The sequence below is a fragment of the Chionomys nivalis genome, chromosome 20 (assembly GCF_950005125.1).
Source record: "Chionomys nivalis chromosome 20, mChiNiv1.1, whole genome shotgun sequence".
Taxonomy (NCBI): domain Eukaryota; kingdom Metazoa; phylum Chordata; class Mammalia; order Rodentia; family Cricetidae; genus Chionomys; species Chionomys nivalis.
In genome coordinates, this window is record NC_080105.1 from 23539812 (window position 1) to 23565873 (window position 26062).

Genomic DNA, 26062 nt, shown 5'->3' on the forward strand with positions numbered 1-26062 from the left:
TGTTGGCCTAGCTAAACACAAATTTTGGTCATAATTTATTTTATTTGTATATGTGGATGATAGTTAAAAGACAAGTTCTAGAATGTTCTCTTAGCAAAGCATTGCATAGTTACTGTAATGTGGAGGAAGCTACATGAAATGCGTTGAAGCAGTCCAATGTCACTCAAAGCTCTCAACAGATAATGCATGTTCGGAAACACTAGGGTGCCCTTGTATCTCTCCATACACAACAACAGTGACCTCTAACAAAAATATTTTCATATCATGCATACACCCATACACATTCAGCACTGGAGATAGCATCTATGACATGGTGCAGTGGGAGTCAGCACACAGCAGGGTTTGACAGTGTGAGGTGGGGAAATTTGTGTACGAGAGCAAATTTTTACTCTTCTGAATGGACAAAGGGTTCTTTTGTACCTCTTATAGAACAGACGTGAATTTCAAAGATTATGTATCATGTTCAAGCCAATACTATACTAAATTATAAAAACAACATTTCTAAAAATTTCATCTGCACTGATGTAAGATCTCTTCTTGCAACAAACTCTCTATAAATTTTCTTTACTTTGACTATCCTTCCTAATTAGCATATGAAGGAAACTCATGAAAACTGTTGCTCGAGAAAAGAAACACACTCTATCATTTGATCTATTGTAATTAAGTGGATTTTAAGACTTAGATTGCTCAGAGCATTTTAAAGCAGAACATGTAGATAAAGAGGATAAAGAATTCGGTCAGTCCAGACAGTTTTGAGTTTGAGAAAAATGCCTTACAAAAGTCAAAGTTACCATTTCCAGAATTGTACAATGCTTATCCTACCTGTTAAAAACAGAAACATCTAACTTTTCTAAAAAAATGTTTACATTACTATACATTTTTTCTGTTCAAAATAATTGTGAGATAAGTGTAAGATTTCATCAGAAATCTTTATAAAGCCATAATTAATAGAATGTGCAATTTTCATTAGCTTCTGAAATCTTTTTAGTTACTAATGATAATTAATAGTTCAGTTTTTAGGGAGAAATTTTACATATACATATATTATTTATTATTATATATGTGCATGTATATGAATCCATATTGAACTTACTACATCTTATTCAGATTTCATAAAATTAAAATATTGCTAATTGGATAGTTATAGTCAGTAAATCATATAATATTTTTGATAGATAAAGTCAAGAAATATTAGGATTGGGAAATAACATAGTAAACTAATTAAGTGATTGTAGATTCTAGAACATAGTAAGTACTTGCCTTAGTTAGGGTTTCTATTGTTGTAATGAAACACCATGATCAAAAGCAAGTTGGGGAGGAAAGAGTTTATTTGAATTATACTTCCATATCATAATCTATTGAAGGAAATAAGTACAGAAACTCAGACAGGGCAGGAACCTGGAGGCAGGAGCTGATGCAGAGGTCAAGGAGGGATGCTGCTTACTGGCTTGCTCCTCATGACTTGCTCAGGCTGCTTCCTTATAGAATTCAGGACAGCCAGTTCAGTGATAGCACTATCCACAATGGGCTGGGCCCTCCCCCATTGATCACTAATTAACAAAATTCCCTAGAGCTGGATCTTACGAAGGCATTTTCTCAGTTGAGATTATCTACTTTCAGATGACTCTAGTTTGTGTCAAGTTGATATAAAACAAGTCAATACAGTGCTTTAGAGTAGTACTGGTTAAAGATAATATGTAATAAAGTTGAGATGGTAAAAAATGTTCATTTCATATTTTTTTTGCTAGATTCTTAATTGGGGATGTTAAAAATGAACAGCAGAATCCATCTTGGGAGATACTTTAAAAATATAATTTACCCCCAAATTTCAGGTTAGTAAACTAGACTATTTGTAATGCAATCTCACGAATCCAATTCTGGGTTTATACATTTATAAGTCACCCATGGATGAATACTCTACATTTTCCTCCTGGATACATATGCGTCATTCACAGATGTGCATCTTTGTGATATCATCATATATTTTTATTTATAAAATTGAAAATATGTGCTCATTAAAACAGAATTTTTGATTTTTATACATAATCTTATAATGAACAGTGTCTAAAAATACAAAGATGGCACAAAAGCATTTTGAACCTTATTTTCTGGTTGCTTTTACAGCTGCTCTTAGAATTGTGTATATAAATAAGTTTCCTATTTATTTCCTTACTTATTGCTATTTATTTCTTGAGTCTAATCTCATTTTATATCACTGGTGGGTCTAGTCCTTGCTGTGTAGGTTAGGCTGGCTCAAACTCAGAGAACTCTGTCTGTTCTGCCTTCCTAGTGCTGGGATTAAAAGCGTGACCCAACACAACTAGCTCCCATTTGTTTTTAATTTTCTCCAGTTCTATGATTTCCTCCTGTGAGGATCACTACAAGATATAGATTATATTTCTAAAATATATATGCTTAAAATCACTGTGACCAGTTACATTTCACCATGTACTAAATGAATCATAACTTAGTCTTTTATTGAGTGAGCAAAGACAAGAGTATAGCTCTTAGAAAAGATTATTGTTCCTAGCTGAAGAAAAATGCTGTTTGTGTAGCTTTAAGTCCAAACTGGGCTGTGTTTCCCCACCAAACACTGGCTCAGAGCAGAATATGCTGTCTGCTTTTTATAGATGATGACATTCCTCTACTTAGAGTTAAGAAAGTCAATTTACCGTGTCTGAGAAACGGTAAAACTTCTCCAGTGCAAAAGCTTCTGTCTGTGGGAAGGTAAAGTGGACCAAGAAGGATTGAGAAACCAGAGAATCAAATCACGTATAATTACACAATTGATTTTAATCACATACACCATTTTAGCATACATTTGTATCAATTCATTGGTGTTCACAGATGTGAAGTATCTATTCAAAAGTATTGAATCAAAAATTAGTGGCTGTGTTCTGAATTACATTTTAATTACCTTTAGTCACATATGCTACTGAATATTTCAAAAAGTGATGAGAGAACAATAAACCATTATTACTCTTATATTTCTTTTTAACTTTTCCTGGCACATGAGATTCTGAACATACTAATCTTTGTATTTTTGCTGTGAACTAAAGAGTAATGGACATCAAGTACATCAAGTATTTTTAAGCTCACTCCTTCATGTGGTAAAACGGAATAAAGAGGTACTTCATTCAAAAACTTTTCCTTGAAAAGAGGAACTAAAATTGAATATCTAAATTTATGGTCTGGTTCGTTATCCGGTGATGTTTAGTGTGCAGTGACTATGAGACAGCAGCCTTTTCCTATTTGACAACTTATATATGATACTTTTCACATCTAATCTAGGTAGCCTATGGTTGAAGCATGCTACAGTAGAAAGGATAGAAAAAGAAAGTGTAAAATCAAATATTAATGATACGGAAACTGAGTAGTGCCCCAGTTACAGCAAACAAGAATCAGGATAATTTTATCAGTCACCAACAGGAAAGAAAGGCACGTGCTTAAACTGTGTGAAGCCTTGGTTCTGTTACAGTGTTTTGGTCAGTTTAAGAAACAGGAGAGAAAGGGCAGCAAAAATCTGTGTGAGAGAAGTGATGAAGAGGGAGGGAGAGAATGAGAGAGGGTGAGGAAGAAGTAGGAAAAGCGGAAGATACAATGGGGTGGTTAAAAAAGAAGAGGAGGGGGGAGACAGGTGGTAGAGGAAGAAGAGCAGGAAGAGGAGGGAGAATAGAGAAGGGGGGGAGGAGGAAGAGGGAGAAGAGGAGTAAGGGGAGGACAAAACATAAATGACCAAGGTCAGGGGAAGGTGGAAGGACAATATGAAATTTATTCTCCTTATCACAATATATTTCAACATGAATGGTATAGTTTTCTTTTCATAAAAATTTATCAGATGAAAATCAAGAGTTGTTTTATGTCCAGCAAAATACTGTCTCAGTGTTAATGTTCCTTTCCTGCATTCGTTTGTGGATGTTTATAAGGTTTGAGATAAGATTTAGAAGTCAATTGCCTTAGAATACATTTAATATTAAGTGTAATTCAGCTGAGAGATTAACATCTTTTGTTTTAAAATGTTTAATAAATATATAAGTACCAAATAATTCACAAATCACTGAGTATTTAAAAATTATTAAAACTTCTTATCATTTAAGCCAGACCATTGTCCTTAAGATTTATGTTTTGCTTAAATACCACAGTATATAGGACTTTGGAAATACTTTTATATATGATTCTGACAGTGTTGTGTTGAGCAAAGATTTTTCTTTAAGTTTTAATTTGGCACATTTACAAGATAATAAGTAAAGCATAGATCTACTGTTGAAAGAAATTCTGTTATTATAAAGGAAAGAGGGTTACTCAAAATCATGCTGTCCATAATGAAAGATGCCTTAGCAGATTTTAACAGAGGAGCCAACACATTATACAAAACCAAATTCAGCTAGCGTGTTATTTCTGCAGCCTTCTATGACTGCCTAATGATGCTTCAAATGCATTTTCTTATGGGTTCATCTTTGATCAACTATTAGCAAGATAACAAAAGCACTTAGTTTATTTACCACAGGGTCTCAGAACAAAAATATTTAAATATGAAAATGCATATAAGAAGAAATTACACTACATAAATTCATGATATTAATACTTCCATGATATTTTATGGAAACAACCAATTAGCTCAGGTAACAATTTTTATAATTAAATCTGATGTCTTTATTACGTGATGTCATCAGAAATACTCTAGCATTGCAAGTAGGAGATGAATATTTATCAACTGAAGCATAAACAATGTTGTTCCTGGAACTATATTAATGACCTCAGAAAAGCATTTATGTCATCAGATATAATACATATATAGTATAACCCAATACTATAATTATCCATGAAACAATCTTTACACATCCTTTTAACTGAAAATGAGAGAATATCATTTCACTTAGTTCCCAGTCCAAGTTTTCCTCATGTATGTTTGCATTACACACAATAAACCACTACACACTGCAAATTGGTACCCCATTAAACCCAATAAATGTAATTCTTTACCTTATTCTTTCTCTTTCGTCTAAATCTCAGAAGCTCTTTGTGTTGTCTTGATACAAAATTCACTGCTGCATACTCCAGTAGTGCTGAGAACACAAAGAGGAGACATACTGCCATCCAAATATCAATAGCTTTGACATATGAAACCTGGCCGGGAGAGAAGAGCAAGCCAAAATAAAAAAAAAAAAAATTGACTTTGGTTGCTATTGCCTTCAAAACCAAAACTGATGTTATTTTCTGATTCTGAACATATATTATAAATCAGTTAGAAAAATAATGAAGACAATCTATTCAATAATAACTTCTAAGATATTATTATTTGCAATTTTTATGCAATAGTCATAATTGTAGTACTTGAGTGTATTTTGCTATTATTTACAAGGTGAACATAAACTCAAACACAAGAAACGAAGAAAGAAGAAATATTCTATATCCAAAACATTATCAATAGGAAATAGGAAAGGAAGAAGTCAAGTTATCTTTATTTGTGTATAATATGATTTTATACGTAAAAGACCCAAAAACTCCACCAGAAAACTTCTAAATCTGATAAATACTTTCGGTAAAGTACCAGAATACAAAATTAAAGAAGACATCAGATAACGGAAAGATCTCCCATGTTCATGGATCAGTAGGATTAATATTGTGAAAATGCCCGTCCAACCAAAAGATGTCTACAGATTCAATGTCATCCTCATAAAAACTCAAACACATTTCTTTTGCAAAAATTAAAAAAAATCATATGAAAACAAACAAACTAACTAAAACCAGGAAAGCTTAAATAATCCTGTACAATGAAAGAACTGATGGAGGTATCACCATCCCTGATCTCAAGTTCTACTACAGAACTATAGTAACAAAAACTAGGTGATATTGGCATAAAAACATATGTTGATTAAAGGAATCAAATTGAAGGCCCAGATCCAACTCCACATACCTAAGGACACCGGATTTTTTTCAAAGAAGCTAAAAAGTACATACTGGAGTTAAAACAGCATCTTCACCAAGTGGTGCTAGTCAAACTGGATGTCTACACGTGAAAGAATGAAAAGAGACTCTAGTACCCTGGACAAAACACAACCCCAAATGGTTCAGAGACCTCAACATAAGATCAGGTACCCCAAATCTGACACATTATAATGCTTGAAGTTATGCTTAAATAAATAAATAAATAAACATACATATATGCATGCACAAAACAATGTTAACTTTTAAGTATTATATTTTTGTTTTTTATACTTTGCAATTTTATTCTACAACTAATTCAGTAAATCTTACTTGTTCTCCAGTTCAAAATTTTTCATAAGCACCCCTTAAGAATAGTAAAAAGAATCCCTTATTTTCTCAGTTGCTAATCTGACTACATTTACCATGATAAGCATCTATGTGTATATATTCATATATATATATTCATATATATATATATGGTTCATATATGGTAAAAATTATGTCAGTTTCCTCACTATTGAGCTATCTGAATGTAATTTGCTATACACGCAACACTATTAACAGTAGACACTTAGGAAAACTGTTTTCTAATCCTAATGTCCTGATCCCATTTTATCAGTTATCCTAAGAATGAATGACATTTTAATTTAATTTAATTTAATTTAAATATGCCCCTTTCTTCCAACCCAGGGTCTATAAAAGGTGACTTGCTTCTCTTTAGTTTCAGGTCTCATTAGTGTGTACTCTGGAAGATTTGCTCAATCTTTTCTTAGCTTTGGTGTTAGCAGTAAGTAGTTTTAATGAGTCAAGGCTAGCTATTTTACAGAACATTCTTCATGAATTCTCATTTTTGTCTGTTAGTAGTGTCCTATTAAAGTATCACATCAATTCTTCATTGTGTATTTTAGCAGGGAGCACAAAAGTGTCGCTCATTTGGCTATGATGAGGTCTTCCAGGTTTCTATATTGTAAAGCTACTGATTTCCTCCTGAGTGTAATGTTCTGAAATTATGCTGAAGCAACTTTGTTGTAGAACATGTATTGGGCATACATGAAATCTTGGATTTGATCTCCAGCTATAAGTTCCCAAAATTTATTCTGAATTTTTACATTCCTTGATGATTTGGTTTGACCTGGTCTAATTGCATTATTATCTACATTTTTAGTGATCACTCTATTATTATCTATACTTATTTGATCTTATGTATGCATATTTATTATTGAGACTCCTACTGTGAGAAATATTTTAATTGTAGCACATTTTTTTTTTCATTTTGAGGCTCACAATATCACTTTTATCAAGTCTCCATTATTGTTTTACCATTTACTTTTTTAATGACAGGAGATGTGTTAAGTTTATTTTGCAATTTTTCTCTTTTCATCTTTCAGTCAACCCCATTTTTAAAAAATTATTCTTTCTAGCCTTTAAGATTTGTTTTCATTTTTTTTTTAAACTATGTGTATATATATGTCTGTGTGGATGTACAGGTACCTGAGGAGGCCACAGGCATTAGATAACCCTGACACTGGAATTACTGAGGTATGGTAGGAATCAAACTCTGGTCCTCTGGGACAACAGACTCTACCCTGACCCACTGAGCCATCTCTGAGTTCTGTAAGAAATAATTCTTTAGTAAGAAGGGCCTTTTGGAAATGAAGGTCAGGGTGTAAATATACTGAGTATTGAACTTTGCTACAAAATGTTTATCTCATGTTCACATTATACACTGCGTTGGTTGATCTGATTCATATTCCCCCCTTTTTTAAAATTAACAAAGCTGGGAAACACACACACACACAAACACACACACGTACACACACACACACTGAGAATGAATCTGCTATATCTTTCTTTATCTATCATCTATCTATCTATCTATCTGTCTGTCTGTCTGTCTGTCTGCCTGCCTATCTGTCTGTCTGTCTGTCTAATTTATCTGCTTGCCTATTTTCTATCTGTCTATAAATCCATTTATCCATCCACCTATCAAACATGAATACACACTAATATCTCTGGTTCTATTTCAACACCTTAGGGTTTGTTCTAACCTTTGCTATTTTCTACATTATATCTTCCTTTAAAAGTGTGGAATTTGGCTCAAATATATTTGATTATTCATCATATATGTTAATTAATACTGCTGAAAAATACCCCAGCCTATGCCCTCTATAGCCAGCTGTCTCATGTCCCAAGCCTCATCCCTGTAAGTCACAGTGCTCCTTTAGCATTCTCTGTTGTCTCTGGCAGTCTGGCTATAACCATTGGTCCAGTCAGTCTCTCGCTTCCTAATGGCTCTCAACCAGGATCCCACAGGTCTTGTATTCTCCTTGTCAGAAGGCCTCTAATGGCATCGGATTCTTCAGAACTGGAGTTACAGTTGGTTTTGAGTTGCCATGTGGACGCTGAGTATTGAACCAGGTCCTCTGACAGAGCAAGCTAAACTAAGCTAAACAAAGCTAAACTTTCCAGTCTCACAGAGATTATTTTTGAGTTTTCTTTAAAAGGGCAAATCTTACTACATTGCCTTCAAGTTAAAATTCCCTACTTTTTTGTCATGAATTTAAAAGCTTAAATCTATTTTAGGGCAAAACAAAAAACAAACAAACAAACAAAAAAACACCTCTTTGCTATAAGGCTCTAGCTTACTTTTCTTATCAAAATCATCCATTTTGTTTTTACCACTTTCATCCAATATTTATTAAATGCCAATAATTTTAACCTGATTCTATTTATTGTATTATAGAAATAGAGATGACTAATGGAGCTTATGTTGAAGCAATTAAGTAAGTAATGCATAATAAAACTATGTAAGTAATAAATTAACAAGAGAATTCTCATAAAGGAAATATGAAATGGTGGAGAATGACTGGGCGAAGGAGACTCCTATGGATAAGGTCATCTCTGGGGCTGTGTCAATCATTGGTGTTTGCCGCTTTCTTACTGGGTCCTACCATTCCCTTCTTTGAATTTTTGGAAACTGAGAACAGCCAAAAAGTCCGTCCTTTCTTCCTGCCTTAGGAGCTTTAGACTTGCCTTTACGTTTGTCTGGAATATTTCCATTGAGTTATTCCTGTTTATCTTTCGGAAATCAACAAGAGTTACTTTCTCAGGAAATCTCCTAATGGTTCATAACAGAATAGTTCTTTTCACTACCTTTTCTCTGCCTTTTTCACAGAAGAGGCAAAGCTCCTTATTGTAGAGGTGGTGTGGAGGCCTAGGGAAATGCCTGCTGTATATCACAGAGCTACCAGCTGCAAAAGTTAAGATTTGAATATAATTAACCTACCTCTGGAGAAAATAAACATGGCTACTAGCCTATTACCTTCCTTTTAGACTAATTAAATCATCACTACAAATTAAGAACAACGCTGTAAGTTCGAATTCTTTTTTTGTCAAAACTTTTTTCCCTAACAGTTAAAAGTCAAAGCTCTCCCATGTTTGTTTGCTTTGATCTTAAACTCAGACTATATCTCCTACCAGACACTGCGAGAAAGGACATGGGGTCCAGGTTTTACTAGAGAGAAACAAAATGTTTTTTAATCAGGAGAATCAAAACTTAAAATCAGAGAACTATTTTATGCTTCAAAATACATTGAAGACCCCCCCCCCCCGATTACATAAAATGTAGTAAGGGATTTGAACTACTTAGGATCAAAGAGATCACAGTCTAATGAATTTATATTAATCTAGGGAGGCATTGTCAGCTTGATAACTAATGTTTAGTATTAGTTGAATGCTTAACCATAAATGGGATATCTATATTACCAGTCCCCAAGGCTGAGGGCTGATTTCAGATTGTAAGAGGAAAGGCAGGGGTCAGGGGAGCAGTATGGAATAGTGCAGGGCCACTGCACTTATGAACTCTTAACAATGTGGTTGTCTGCACAAAATCAAGCCAGTCATCATTCTGTTGAGAAGGGGGAATGATTCATGAACCTCCACCCTAATTGTGGCAGTATGAACAGTTGAGGGCATCTGGGGAAGTGAGAGTCAGTTTTCATTAAATTGATAGTTGCTGGTAGGCTGACCACACTCCAGTGAATTATCCCACGCCCAAGAGCATATCAACAGCACAAACTGGTCTCAGTGGATTGTTGAAAAAATGTCACGATATGTAGGGTTTAAGACCTTGAAAAAGAGCAAGGAAGGGTATATGGAGGGGTTAGAGAGAGGGAAGGAAATGGGGACTTGTGAAGAATGAGACATGGGGAAAATGATGTGATTATATTATAATCTCAAAAAATAAAAGAAAATTTGAAAAAAAGAAAAAATTGGCATGAAGTTGAATAGGACAAGGTAATAGGGATAGATGTGGAAGGAGTTAAGGTAATGAATGAGGGGTGAATTTGATTTAAGTACAATGTTTGAAATTCTCAAGGAATTAATAGAAGTATTTTAAAGTTTATAATATATGTTCTGTATACTTACATCCATATTTCAAAAATACGGTGTATTTCTTATACTGCTTAGTGTTATAATTAGAAAATAGAGACAATTTGCTTTACAATTAAATAAAAACCTATATGGCTGAACTTTATCATTCTTGATGAGTTTGTATATCATAAACAGAACCAAGTCACCTTGGTCTTGGAGAGAAGTCATATTTGGGGAGCTTGCCTAAGTACAAATTTCTTTATGTTTCAAACTTTAAAACATAATATAATGGAAGTTGGCTTGAAGGGAATCCACCTATGATGCAATATGTAATATTGCAATAGACAACATCAAAGTCTCGCTGACTGGAATAACATATGCCATGTGCACTTTTGTTGAAATGTGGTCCTGGAGGTGTGCTGTTGCTATAATTCTTTCTTGTGACACAATGGTGGAGGAAACACAGGGCACTTGTATTTGTCACGTTGGGTGATTAATGGTACAAGCTTTGGGGGGTATGGGTCATTTTGGTTAAAATTCAGTAACCAGAACTACTCAAAGTCAGTCTCAACTTAAAACAAACTGTCAAGCTTTCCAGGTACCTGGAAGGGGAAGCCCAGAGGGAGTGACACAGCATTACACTAGAGAAAGTAGGAGTCCAAGGAGTGGTTTTAATATGTTTCATTCTGAAACAAATGTCAGAAGCCCTATTAGCTCAGAAGTTATGATATTTTGAATACTTTAGGATGATAATATAAGTGAAGCTTTACTGAAGAGCCAAACACACTGCCTTCTAGAAAGATGCTAACAATTACGGTGGATGAAGGGGGGTGGTGCCTGAAAAGGAGCTGAGTTTTCTGAATTCATACTGTCAGGTAAAGCATAGCAAATCAGTCCTAAGACAGTACAAAAACTAGAGTCACAGAATTGCTGCCAGAGAGCACTTCAAAGGAACACAATTGTCTAAGGACAGAGAATAAAGGCAGAAGGGCTCCCTGCGATTTCACCCATGAAATGACTTTGTTTGAGCCATATAGCTTCAGAGAAGAGGATGAGGAAATAGAAGAGAAGAAAAGGATGAGTAGAGAGGGTGTAGGAGAGAAGGAGGGAAAGAGAAAGAGACAAAGAGAGGAAAGGAGAGAGAGAGGAAGAGAAAGAAGAACATGTTTAGCATAAAGCACTTTTCTATGGTGTTCATCCCTCTTTCAGTGGTTCATTTATTTGTGTGTTTAGTCTTGAAATCACTTCATTTGTTCTCTCTGATCATGAGCAATAGGTTGTATCTGTCATTGGACAGTAGTTCATAAGTGTGGTATCGTTGTGTAAGATTTTGATAATACTGCTCAAAAACATTGTTTTGGGTTTTGTTGTCTGACAAGCACATTGAGGAACTGTGTTGTAGAGGCCAGACTAGACACAGCACTTCACAGTCATATACTAAGATGTTCAAAAGCATTACCATGAGTTCGTCAAATTCCTATGCAGAAGTTCACAGATACAATGTATTAATGGATTATAATATATTGCATACAGCTTGCTAGTTATTATTAATCAGACTTGTACTCATCCATAATTTCTACATATAAAAATCTAGATGCATTTAAAAGCTTAAAATTAAGAATAGGACATAGATTAAAGCAGAACCCAGCTTAAGCCTGCATGTAGACATCTATCTATAAGGCAAATTTCCATGGGTCATTTAAGAGTGATTGTTTTGTCAATTTCTTTTCAATCTAAATTTGTTTTACTTAAAAAAATAAATATATATTACAGAAGATTTCAGTATATGCCTTTGGGTAAGTTAATTTGTTCTTCCTTTAATAGCAATCCATCTTTGTAGATTTCCCCAGTTCTAGAAATGTCAACTGAACCATGATGGATAAGTTTGACTGTTCAATAAGCAAGTGGCTCAGGCACTCAGACAAATAAGTTTCTCAAAACATGCTGGGAATTTGTCTGCTTGAGTGTTGTTTTGTTTTCTGGGTTTTTTTTTTTTATCACTGATCTCTATGAATTTTACTTAATGTTTTGCTTATTCATTATAATGTCAGATCCTGCTTAAAAAGTTGACATTTTCTAATGCTTATAAGAGAAATATTAACCTGAAATGGATTCGAATGTTATCTAATGTGAGAGATGAAAGAATTACAAAAATTAGAAAGAATAAACAGTGCTGTAAAGTTGTAAGGTAACACAAACGGAGTTGGTATTGGAAACACTGGAGAGAGCACGTAGGCAGTAATGACACGGAGATATGTTTGGAGTTTGACATTCTGGGGTTTTAGCCATCGCCCTGGAGGGTGACTCTCAGGGGTTGTACCGATGCTGTTTTCACTCTGATTAGATGCAGGGTAGGAAAGTGCACAATGCTTCTTGTGCAGTATTTGTCATGCGCATAAAGCTTTTCCCTTTAAGAGCTAAGATGCAATGGAGAAGGCTTTTGTCCCGAGTTGCATTAGTTCTAGTGATGAGAGTCATCCTGCCAGGCACCTCAGGAAAGTGCCACCAGGGAAAGACCAAAGGATTGTGAAGGTCACAGCTACTTCTGATCCCACTTTTAGTTATCAGAACTTTTCTTCATACCTCCTATAGGATGTGACATACATTGTCTGACAGCTACATGAAAACGTAAAATAAATCTAGATGTCACTGGAGATTTTCCTCAGAGGAGGCCATTAGACTTCCTGGCATGCATAAGCTATTAACTTTTGACCTATTCGTTTGAAGTGAAATTAAGCATGTGACTTCCTGCTTTTGTTCTACATGTTAGAGGTTCTGCACACTAGCTGCCTACTTATAGTGATGATCTTTCAAGCTCATTCCTTGTGCTCAGGTGTCTACGAGTGTTATTTATGATTTCAAAGTAGAATCTTGGAGACAGATGATGCCTATAATAGTTCTTTAAGTACCTAGTTTAGAGTCGAAGTCTTTCAACAAAGGTACAGTTGTCTCTTTTTATCCTTTAGGAAGTTGATAAATACGGTTTTTAGTGTGTGTATGTGTGTGTGTATATATATATATATATAAGTGTGTATGTGTATATATTGTATGCATATATTTATATGCACACACACAATATATGTTTTCAGTACAGTATAGAGTAAAGGAGATTTTTAGATAAAAAGTAGTCTCAAAATTGCATATGCAGTTTTTGCTTTATAAATATGGTTTTATCACAAATCCTTATATAGTGCAGTTATGAAAATACAAAGTTTGGAATTTCTCTTAAGCTCAGAAAGCTTAGGCAAATGTGTATATACATATGCATATATGCATATAATAGCAGTTACTGAAAGAAGGCTATGAAATTGAAAGAAAGTGGGGAGCACAGACATATGGGAGGAAAGACTAGGGGAAAATGCTGTAATTATTATCTCAATAATAAAAATAAATAAACTGAAAAAATATATAGCAGGTCTGTCTATATGCCAAGTAGAGAGAAAATGTTTATTAAACTGTGAATTTCAGATGAAAGGACAACTGGCAACGACTGTCATTTCATCCTTACAGGACCTATCCATGCTTGTAAATTGTCTTCATAAGGTATTCTCTATTAGCATTAAAACATTTTAGCTTAATATGCATTATATAAAGTGTATTTAATTATAGTGTCTTGGGTGAATGATCCTTTCATTTTTTGTTCAGTTTTCTTTTTTCTCTTTTCAAAAATTAGCATGTATGGAATATTATTTATATTATTAAAGTAAAAAAATGTAAGTAATGTATTGAGTATTTTGTTTGCATCAAATGGTGTATGATAAAACGGAAATTCAGCTTAGGATATTATGTTAGAATAATAAAGCCAAAATGAACCCACATGTGTCATATTTTTTGCAGACTCGATTGAAGTACTATCAGTTAGCTATATGTTGCATTTAGATAATAAAGATAAAACCTGCTGGCTGGAATAGCTTTCCACTGTTATAATAATAAGAAAGTCTGATGACTGTAATCTCCCCTCAGCATGTTTATATTGCCACAGACATTTAATATACTATTTATATCCACTGAGTATTTTTAGACCATTAAGAGTGTTTAGTAATTAATTTTAAGAAACTAAAAGTAAATATACTTCCTTCCATTTTTATCTTTTATCCCTTTAACTTAAATGACCCTCAAATCATCTGTATGCCAACATGACCAAGTATTAAGAAAACATAATGCTTCACTTTTGATGGAGGAGTTACTTTCATTTAATAAAGAAACTGCCTTGGCCCATTTATAGGCCAGCCCTTAGGTGGGTGGAGTAAACAGACAGAATGCTGGGAGAAAGAAGCCGAGTAAGGAGTCGCCATGATTCTCTCACTCCAGACAGACGCAGGTTAAGATCTTTCCTGGTAAGCCAGCTCGTGGTGCTACACAGAATATTAGAAATGGGTTAGATCAATATGTAAGAGCTAGTCAATAAGAGGCTGGAGCTAATGGGCCAAGCAGTGTTTAAAAGAATACAGTTTCCGTGTAATTATTTTGGGCATAAGCTAGCCATGCGGGCGGCTGGGTGCCAGGGACACAGCCCCGCCGCTCTTATTACAACACACTTTCAGTTTATATTAGCTATCGTTACTTCTATAATTGGAAATGAATCAATTTTTACAATTTCCAAGGACTAATGTTTTCCTCACACTGTAAGTCAGATAACCGCAAACTTTAAATTCTTTTTCATTAGCTCTGTGGTACTCTGGGGTGAGACAGAGAGAAGCAGAAGTACAGTTTAACGCAATTTAATTTTCATCCTATATCAGACAGATGAAAATGGCACACTCATTCGCTTTTTAAAACCAAGTATTGAGTGAACCATTGAAAAGCTCCACGCCTTTAATCCCAGCACTAGGGAGGCAGAGGCAGGCGGATCTCTGTGAGTTCGAGACCAGCCTGGTCTACAAGAGCTAGTTCCAGGACAGGCTCCAAAACCACAGAGAAACCCTGTCTCGAAAAAGCAAAAATAAATAAATAAATAAATAAATGTGCATGTGGTACTTAGTAGACACACATACGCAATGTTGGGTTCTGAGGATGAAAATGTGTAAAAGATGCTTCATCCTCTCATAAAGCTTCTTCTGGTGGGTGTCACAAGCAAACTGAACCGAGAGAGAGAGAGAGAGAGAGAGAGAGAGAGAGAGAGAGAGAGAGAGAGGAAAAAAGAGGAAAGTTACTGATATATTATTTTCAAGAAATTGTCTATCAACCCTTAAGTAACCTTTAGTCTTGAATTTGCAATCTCTGTGGACCAGAGGCTTCTGGGCCTCTGCGATAAATTTAATTAATTAGTTATCATTAGACTTTCAAGTGTTCTTTGTCCTTTTATGTGTAGCCACTTTTTATAAATAAGATAGCTAGCGCAGTAAAGATGTGTGGGAGGAATCCACATAGAAAATCTCCCTGAGAATTTTCCTTCCTCTGTATCTCCTTCCCTTCTCCTTTTTCATGTCCTTTCCCATGGAATTTCATTTTTGAAATTCCAAATTTGAAATTTCATATTTAAAAGCTTTTCCATATTGGAAAACTGATAACACAATGGTGGGATTTGAATTTGAAAATATTTGGGTAAATGAGTTTTTCATTTTAGCAAATGGACCTATTTTGTACATGGCTGGAGAAGGATCCAGGGAAGATTAGAAGGAAGAATGAAGTCTTCGAATAGCTTGACTAAATCTTTAGCTGCAGGAAGAAGACCAATCATAGACTCCTTTTGCTTTTTCCTATGTCTGTAGTTTACTCTTACAAATCAGAGGCCCAGATTTCCTGGCCAGAAGCTCTAAATCTCTTAGACTTTGGCTGTTCTACGTATCAGTCTAACGAATGCACCAAAGTGAAAAATAAATCTGAAGCTTCTCTCTCCTCCATCATCCTATGCTGGAAACAACTGGCCTGTCACACATCTGTAGACCACCCTGGACTTCTGCCTTTCTTTGACTCTGCAGTGTGTATTCATAAGCACACCTCATTTCATCTCCAAAATTCTCAAACAAGTCTACTTCCCAGATCTATTTACTATCCTTACACCTGCTACTGCAGACCACAATAGAGTTGGCTATTCTAAGTGGCTCTGGGTTCTTTCCACTTAGAGTTCGACTCCTCCTTTCTCATGCTCATACAGAGTTAGAGTGATCACTCACCTTAAAATTTCTTCAGGTTGCCCTACTGTTGTTGATACATCTAATTACTATGAGCTATGATGTTGTGCAGGATGTGATCCCTTAATCATTAACATTTTTCTTTTGCACATTTACAATGATCCCATGGTGCAAAGAAGCACTTATAAAACCATCTTGAACCTTTGCTGTCAATAGAACGCACATGACACCTCTTTTGACCAACTGATGTATGTACTGCCAAAGTGAAAAATAGTTCCAAATTCTAATGAATGGATCACATGTGCCTTCTTGTTTTGGGGTATGCTGTGTTTAACTTAGTGTGGCATTACAAAGGCCAATCGAATTGATTTCATCGAGGAATCTCAAGGAACTACCTAAATATAGTCTAAGATTCTTTTGTCTGAGCCTTGATGAATTTCCAAGCTTCTTTTATTTTACTGGAGATGTACTAGCATAGAGCTTATGTTAAATACTAAGCAATTATCATAAATTAATGATATATTTTTTCATCCTGCTATTTAATAATCTGCTGTTATTATAAGTCCTTAATTAAATTTGTTTCCAACACAATAACCTATTATTTTTCTTAAAATGATGAACTTCAACATAATGAAGTAATATTAGCTTATTATGAACATTTGATGTTGTACCTGCTACCAGAGGTAAATTATAAAAGTATCATATAAACACAGTCCCTTTAGTGTTTTCTATGAATGAATTCTGGTTATATTAAGTTAAAATGTGTTGGAAACTTTAAAGGGATTCTTTAGGTCAGCACTTCTTAACCTTTGGGTAGTAACTCTTTTGGGGGTCTCAATATTCTGCATATCAGATATTTATATTATGTTCCATAACAGTAGCAAAATTACAGTTACAGAGTAATAGCAAAATATCTTTATGTTTGTGGGTGACCACAACATGAAGAACCACACGAAAGAGTTGCAGCATTAGAAAGGTTAAAAACCACTACTTTAGTTAATAGGCACTTCTTAGAAATCATCTTATAAGAAGAAAATTTTCTATTTCTATCTGGTTTCATAGATGAAAAGAACTTCATACTTATCTTTTATTTTATGTTATCGAGAGCAATATCAAAACTTTTATAAACCTTATAAAGCAAATGGCTTAGTTCTGGGTGATTCAAATGCACTCAAATTATAGACTTGGGTAAGCACTCTTTCCTATTGACCTACAGCTGCCTAGGATTTAGAAGGAAGGGGCACAAGATAATGGGAACCTGGCTCTAGCACTATGGAAATCTGATACAGTTCTTGATGGAGAATAATTGCTGTAATGTTTTTCTGGAAGAAATTTGGTAATACATTACCAACACATACAGATATCAATGTCTCAGTTTATGTTCTAAATATGTGTTTAAAATAATATGAAAACATTACCTATGTGTATAAATGTGAACATATGTGTGCATTATGTCAACATTTAAAATTACTATGTATATCAATTTAAATAATTTTACAATATATTTTAAGTGTTTAAAAATACAGATACAAAAAATTCCATGATGCGTATGATGAGTGTTGACATTTTAATAATAGGAAACCATTACACACTGTGTGCGTAGCAGATATCAGTGATTTATTGAATATTTTACTTCAGTAACTTAATTTGCAAGATTTAATGTTTTAAAAATCAATGATAAATATATTGAATTTTTTTGAGCAATCTGACAACAATTTTGTTGTTGTTTGTTTTGTTTTTTAGTTTTTGGAGACAGGGTTTCACTGTAGCTATCAAGCCTGTCCTGGAACTAGCTCTTGTAGACCAAATTGTCCTCGAGCTCACAGAGGTTTGCCTGACTATGCCTCCCAAGTGCTAGGATTAATGGCGTGTGCCATCACAGCCTGGCTGAAAACAGCATTTTTATGTACACATTAAATGCATGTGCCCTCAGGACACTTACCTTTGGTAGGGAAGCCCGGGATCCAGAACTCTGTGTAGTCATAGTAAGAACAGTGGTGATGCCCAGGGCTACTCTAGCTGGGGCGGCATCCATGTTAATCCAGAATGAGACCCAAGACAGAATAACAATCAGAAGGCTGGGAATGTACATCTGAATCAAGTAGTAGCCCATTTGCCGCTCAAGATGGAATCTCACTTCTATGCATGTAAACTTTCCTAGTGGTTTATAAAACAAATGTAACAATTAAATGAAAGTCAGGTTTTATTATGCCATCAAACACGACTTAATTTTCATAATAATTTTACCGTAAGAATGTCCACCAAATTGAAGAGATACATTCAAACTGGGTTTTGTCTTTTAGTTTAGATTTTGTTTCTGTTTTCATCTGAAAGCAATGTGACAAGGGAGTGAACTCTTATCTAGGAAATGATATGCAATCCTATTTTCATGTTCAAATAGCTTTTCATGCTTGTCAAAGTACTCAAAGAGCTGTTTTTTTTCAGATTCTAATACTTGTTCTGAGGTGTATAGAACAATGTGTGTTTATTATGTAAAGGTTATCTATATTTTGAGTTTCTGGAGCTTTCATATGCTTGTTTCGTCAGCTGCCATTTTTTCAGAGATCTTTACATTTTACGTGTTAAGAGATAAACGCAAATAATAATAAGTGGATTCATAAATAATACTACAAAAAACTAAATATGTGTGGGCCCATATTTCGGTTTGGCACAGTAGCCATTAGCCTGGTCTGAGCTAGGCACATAGCTCTGCAGACAAGCTGTCGCCTCCTTAACAAAAGTCAGGATGTGCTGCTCCTAGTTTCTTTTGTTAGAATGTGGATTACCTGAGGAGAGATGTTGGCTAAAGCTGATGACTCAAGAGTTTCAGAGGTTCGGTGCTTCCTTCCTTTTGTAACTAAGAGGATGTCTTATAGAGATGCTAATTCATGGCCTACCTGACTGCTAGATGCAGACGTGACCTAAGCCCAGGCACCTGGTTGCCTAGGAGACAGCCTAATGGGTTTTCCCCCCACTGGATGTAGATATAAGATGTTCCAGGAATAAAGATTCATTCTGGCCTTTTCCAAGATGACCTTGTAAGCTGTGTCGGTTTTATTCCTCGCGACTCCGTTTCAGCCGGGTTAGGGAATCTATGTTGGACCCACATGGGCTCCGACAAATATGTATTATTTTGCATTAATAACTTTTGAGATAAATTTAGAACACATTGAAAAAAGTTACATTCACTGTGGAATGTAAGTCCTATGTCTCTGTTATGTACCTCTTTCTTGCAAATAAATGTAATGAATATTTGACTCAGCATCATAGGAATTTTTCTACTTATCCATTGGTTCTAATTCTACTCATTTATTTTTACTGCTTTGTTATAAGTTCTTCAAATAAATGGCCTTTTAAGTGATTCGATTCTTGCTTTTCTTGTCTGTTATTTTGAGCAGGATGATGTCAGAAAGCTCATCTGCTCTTTAAGCATCATTCTCTGATATGACCACCGGGGGAAGATATCAAAGGGCATGACTAGGAAAACTTCTAGTTGTGTGTTGAGGAGAGTCTCCCTTGCAGAGCTCCTATTGTTGTGGTGGACACATTAGTAATGGTGGAAATGAGGCAAGTGTACAGCTTTTGGAGGTGAAGGGAAGTGACATCAGAACTTTAAAACCTTCACAGTAGTTTGCATGTCCTGGTGACAGTGGGGTACTCTTCTCAAAGTACAGCAATCCGAACCATGTGCAAGCCATATATGATCCTTCAGTCAAGTTGTCAATGGAACAATTAAAGATTACTGCAATATCTGAAAATATTTTGATTTTCAAAGCACTATTAACCATAAAATTTTAATTTTTTCTATAAAGAATAATAAAGACTAATTGAAGTGCTTTTATTATATCAATATTAATCCATTAAGAAATCTCATGACAAAAGTAGAACTCATTATCATTTGTGTAAGCTCTCTAGGGTTCATTTGGTTCTCATGAAAAACACAAGCTTTCAGTGTGTATTTAAAAACACTTTACAAATATATCTAGGCTGGAAAATGAAGTGATACACATAGGCAAATATTATGATTGTACATAGATGAACATATAAATTTGGTCATGTATATACTATTTCTATGTTTGTGTACACATGCATAATTTCTGAAGTTAAGAAGGGAAAAAATTAAGTTGGAGCAAAATGAAGAGAGGAAACGATCACTTACACATAACAAGATGGACAAGCTAAGCAATAGCGGGGAAAAAAAGGTAGCTTTTAGAGGAATTCACATAAGATAAATCACAGAACCCTGAAGTAGGCAAACATGTAGGTTTGTGCAATGTAGGCTTTGTTGTTACTATGGTTGTTGCTTTTGGTTTTGTTTCCTATAATCTCATTATATATACGTGACTGCTGACTGGTCTGGAACTTCCTATTTAAACCAGGCTGCCTCAAACTCATAATGATCATCGTGCCTTTGCGTACCAAGTTCTGGGATTAATAGCATGTACCATCACCCCCAAGCACAGCCCAACTATGCAATTCATCTATATAGAAACAATAACTTCAATAGTTTTATTTCCTTGTAAAACTGGGCATTTATAACTAAGGATGGTTTTTCATATTCTTTTTTCTTTTATTTTCAGACTGACGTATGCAGTATATGAACCTACACTAGAAAACAATTAAGATAAGAATCTTGTATGTTGGGGGAATAATATAAGAGAGTCTAAAGTGTGTTACCAATTAGTCACTATGTGAATGAAGACATTACCAGATGTTTCTATTTAATTGTGAGCAGTGATACTTTGGACATATTTTCTTCTCTTATACAAATATTAGACACCGATGTCTTCTAAAAAACTCCTATCCAACTAATTGCTTGAAGTAAACACTCATAAGTGTAAGCTGAAATATAAAAGTATGTTAATGTACTTTTAGCTAAGATGAGTCTCCTGACACGCTATGCTCAAAATTCTTTCTGAAATGCTTTCTACAGGGTTGTCTGTTTTTCTGTGTTGAACGAGTCTTTCCAAAATTCACATCCTAGGAGAATCTGTGAATTTATTTACCAACAATTGACTTGAAGATATAATCAAGTTAAAATCAATTCTTTATTAATGGGACCTTACTCTAATATCATTGATGCCCTTAGAGGATGAGTGATATTTGGCTACAGAGACACAGATATAAGCAGAGGGAGGTCAGCATGTGACTATGGAGAAAAAAACTAAAGTGATGTATTTGTGAATCAATAAATACCAAGAGTTGTCAGAAATAGAAAACTAAGAAAAGGTTGGGAAGGAACCTTTGTAAGAGCCTCCAGAGTAAACATAGTTTTGCTGTTACTTGATTTGTTTTTTGTATTTAACTTCTAGAGCTATGAGACAATAAAATTCTGCTGCTTTAAATTACCAAATTTATGGTAGTCTGTGAGCACAGTCCTAGATAACTATATATACCATGTCTAGAGTTCTTTTCAACATATTCTAAAAGAAGTTATCAGTTTCTCTGTCCTTAGAGAATTGGGCAGAGGCATTGCCATTGACTTGCCTGCTCTTTAGTTTATGCTTAGATGTTAATCTTGAACTTGCTCATAAGTCATCTGTGAGTTGAAAAGAGTAATTGAAAATTAGGTATTGTGAGTCAGTTAAGGAGATAAGGGAGGCTGGGGGCTTTAAAGGAGGAAAACAGAGCTCACAATTATGGAAAATGTTGAGGTCACAATGAATCATACTTTACCATAATGACATGGTAAGAGTTACAGCTGATGTTAGCATAATAGTATCTGACCATATATGCATCTCATTGGGGGGAAGCTTGACTTGTGGGTAGTTTAATGGCATTAATAGTTGGGGTAGGCTTATGGGAATAGCTCACAACAGTTAGGAGAAGAGCATAGATTTCATAAGGGTACAAATACGACATTGAGTTTCTCAATCTTTGGTGTTAATTGTTAAAAATGATATCTACTCAAGACACAAGGTTCCTCTATCAGTCCAAAAAGTAAATGAAAATATGAATTTATAACAATATTAAAATAAATAGAAAAATATGTTTTAGAATGCATGAAAATATGGAAAATGATGTGATTATTTAAAGCAAGTCTATTTGTTAACATCTGCAGTGTTTACTTCCAAAATAGTTTAATATTTTTCCATATAAATAAAGAAATATTTTTATAAGCATCACATTACCTACAAATGTGTTGTTTCATAAAGGATTTTCAAGTGTAACTAGGCACCAAGCATTTCTTTGGTCTCATACAAATCAAATAAGATAAGAATCAGTGAGTGAAGGAATCCATAAATTTTGAAATTGCCCATTTTATACTCTATGAGCTAAGACTGTTAAAATTAACATGACATTACAATTTTAATATTCTGTATATGGTAAGATCAGAAATCACAATCATAGAGAAAAATACTCAGTGCCTACCTGTATTGTAGTGTTTAGTGCAGTATCGCAAATCTTTTTCTTCTTTCAACAGGAATTGAGGCAAAGTGAGTCCTTCAGCCACTTGTACTGGTGCCTCATCTTGCCATTCAAAAATGAGATCATTCATTGTGTACCCAACTAGAGAAAAATGTTATAGAAATGTTTATATCAAAGGAAGATATTAAAATAGAAACAATAAGAACTTTCCTGTATAGTCATCACATGGAATGAGAAGATCATTTAGACCTAGAGTCTACCTACTGAATAGTGCATTTCCTGATTCCATTTCACAAAAATCTTTCATCAGTAAAGTAAGAGAATGAGGTAGACTTGGAAGAGCAAGCACAACATGGAAGGTAGTACTTATTCTTTCATAGGAATGGAAACCTCTTGGGTTAATTCAGGAATTTTTGACATTATTCCACTACCTTAATTTCCAGGACTACTAAATAAAGTCAAATAGTCCCTGGTTAGAAAATGAATTAAAGATTAAATACCTCTGGGGAAAAGTATTAATACCTGATACCTTACTTGCTTTAATCATCTCAGCTTATATAATCTGCTTCTGGGTCCCCAAGTCCCAAGATGGACAAAATGATCTGAAAATGCAATCTTGTTCTATTCAATAAAAAATATGCATGGAGTAGTTTGACATGATGGTTATGAGTTCAGCATAGACTTACAAATGAGTTTTTCAATAAGTCATAAGTTTTTATTAAGTTTAAGTATCAGATTTCTCTTTGGAGGGGCTTAATATAAGCAGAATTTCCCAGTTGAATGGAAAATTATGGAAATCTATGCTTCTGAGTTATTGTGGTGGAGGAGTCTAAGTGAATTTGAACAGGGCTATTATTGTTGGGACCAGATAATTCCACAGACTTAGAAAGAGAAAAGAAACATAATGTGACCCCTGAATTAAGTCAATTGGTTAAATTAGCAAATTATTCCTTTCTATGGAACTATGTACAGAGGAGTTTGTAGTAACTTTCATGCAGTGATTTGGCACAGCTTTTGTGAATGGGTTAAAGAATGGGTAAGAGAGGAGCTCATCATTAGCCCCTCTCTTTCAGAATCTTCCAGACAGAATGGAATCTGGTCCAATTGTAGAGGCATCTGGACATGCTTAGTAGAGGAGTATGGGTACAGGAGACGGTAGTGACAACAGTGTCTGTGACCAAATATCCATAGATGGTCTAGGATTTAGCTAACAAGTTCTCACCGGCACCATCGATGTTCCATATTTCAGTTCATTATGGAGCAAAAAATATTTGGTAGTGTCTGCAAGGCCATCCAGATTGAAGGCCACCATGTCTGAGTTTTGGTTCAAAAATAGATATGTAACTACAAGATTATTCTCTAGACCAATTATTAGAAATTAATAATGATTGGATTGGTAATGACAGAATAATTTACTCTTATTCATAAATCTTTTAATATGTGCATTATAGATCACACTCTGGCTAAAGACAGCACAGATGCATATTTCTAAATGATCTAAAAACAGAAAGATAAGCAATAATTTTATCTACTGCCAGATGAGACATATGTTTTACAATCTATAAAAAGAATCACAGAAAACAAAATATTTGAGATTTTTTTTTTGCACCCGTTTAGACAGATGAATGAAAGTATAAGAAAAACCTCTTTCAGTTTTGACATAATAAAGGCTTTGTAAAATCTTCTGGAAACAGAACCTAGTATTCTGAAATTCCATAGTAGCCAAGTTCTAATTTTTCTTTCATCCAGTTTATATGAGCACAGATAACTTGTTATTGTGGTGAAGAACTATTCACATGAAGTGGTCAATGAATGGACATTTTACAGCCATATTATTGTATTTATAACTCACAGGAGGTTTAAGCTTGAAAGTAAAAGGTAAATAATGAGATGACATGTTTAACGAGCATTTCCTTTATTCTGAGTAACTCAATGGGCAGCAAAGGAAACTTAATGATATTATTGCCTCAGTACACCTTCAAATAAACTTTACTAAATTCTCTTCCACAGAGTTCAGTGTTTTAATATTCTATTCTTTTGACTCACACATATTTATAGAAGCTTAAGAATATTAAGAAAAGCAGATTGGGTAATGAGAGCAAGGTGATACATCTATTTGCCTTGTTTTGCATAATAATATCACAATGAAAAAATAATTTACATATGGCACAAAAGTATTAACCCCAACATGATCAATAATTTTATTTGATGATTATGGTGCAATCTACAAATGGATGCCTCAATTCTTGCTTTTCAACAATATTTATTGAGTATCAACTCTGGGTAGTTCATTCTGCTTCATTTGAGTTGAACCTTGTAAATAGCCAATGGCCCCAAATGAAGAATACAAAAGAAAAAGAACTTCAGGAAAAAGTAAAAGCAAATTTATTTGAAATAAACTGAAAATACCCATGGTTTATAGTGGACACTAGTAATAACATTTTTCATTTAGATCTAGCTCATGTAAAGAAGCATTTGAAATGGACACATCTATACATGTTTGATTTGGGATAAATTCTGAGTTGAAAAGTTGACTTTTTAAAAATACCTGTAAGTAAAATTACAAGTTAGTATCTTTTGAGAAATGAAGTGACTTCACAAAATAGTGCTTTATAAACATGACACCTGTCAGACCCTGTCATAAAATTCACAAGGCCCAAAACACTTTCATAATCATAATGGCATATTATTTGTAGTCTTCATTGTTCTAATATTTTCCTCATATTGAAACAGTGGTGTGTAATGCTTTAACAAAATACAGGCAGTAGCACCAGTTTCTGCTGGAGGTTCTGTGTTTCTAAGTGCCATATCCCTTGGTAAAGAATGTCATTTTAATTTAACTATGCCTGTGTTTGATGAAGTAGTAAATACCTTGTGGTATTTACAAAAGTGTTCTTGATCTTTGGATTTGTAACAAGTACTAACCTACTACAGTCTGATCCTTATGTAAATATCTGTGTAATCTGTGTGGCAAAGTGGCAAGCTTGTATCCATACAACACTCAACTACATACTGTAACCTAAGGTTTCTTTCAAGGAACAGCACTAGTTGATTTAGAGACAAACTGAGCTAGGTTTTTTTTTCTTATTTTGTGTAGTTGTGCATCATTTTTTACTTGAAAAGTGAAATGCTCTACTAATAATATTTCCTAGGTACTTGACAGTCTACTTTTAAAAATATACACGATATGGATATACCATGAGAAGGAAACTGGTGATAGTCTTGGTGAATAACAGATTCTGAAATTTCAAGCCAATATTAGATATTTGGAGAAATTATTTTTTGCAAAGCTGCTTGAACAATCAAGAGCCTGACAT

General features: G+C 34.4%; 1 protein-coding gene across 3 annotated transcripts in view; it reads right to left on the bottom strand.

The window, feature by feature from the left end:
* Glra3 (glycine receptor alpha 3) overlaps window positions 1-26062 on the bottom strand; it is a 137708-nt gene that overhangs the window by 9009 nt on the left and 102637 nt on the right. For 2 of the 3 annotated variants that reach the window (XM_057752656.1, XM_057752658.1), the window contains 4 exons: window positions 22749-22886; window positions 18319-18533; window positions 4984-5127; window positions 2673-2717 (listed from right to left, as the gene is read on the bottom strand). In XM_057752656.1, the coding sequence (XP_057608639.1) occupies window positions 2673-2717; window positions 4984-5127; window positions 18319-18533; window positions 22749-22886 (542 nt within the window). The remainder of the gene's footprint in view (window positions 1-2672; window positions 2718-4983; window positions 5128-18318; window positions 18534-22748; window positions 22887-26062) is intronic. The other variant, XM_057752657.1, reaches the window with a different exon arrangement.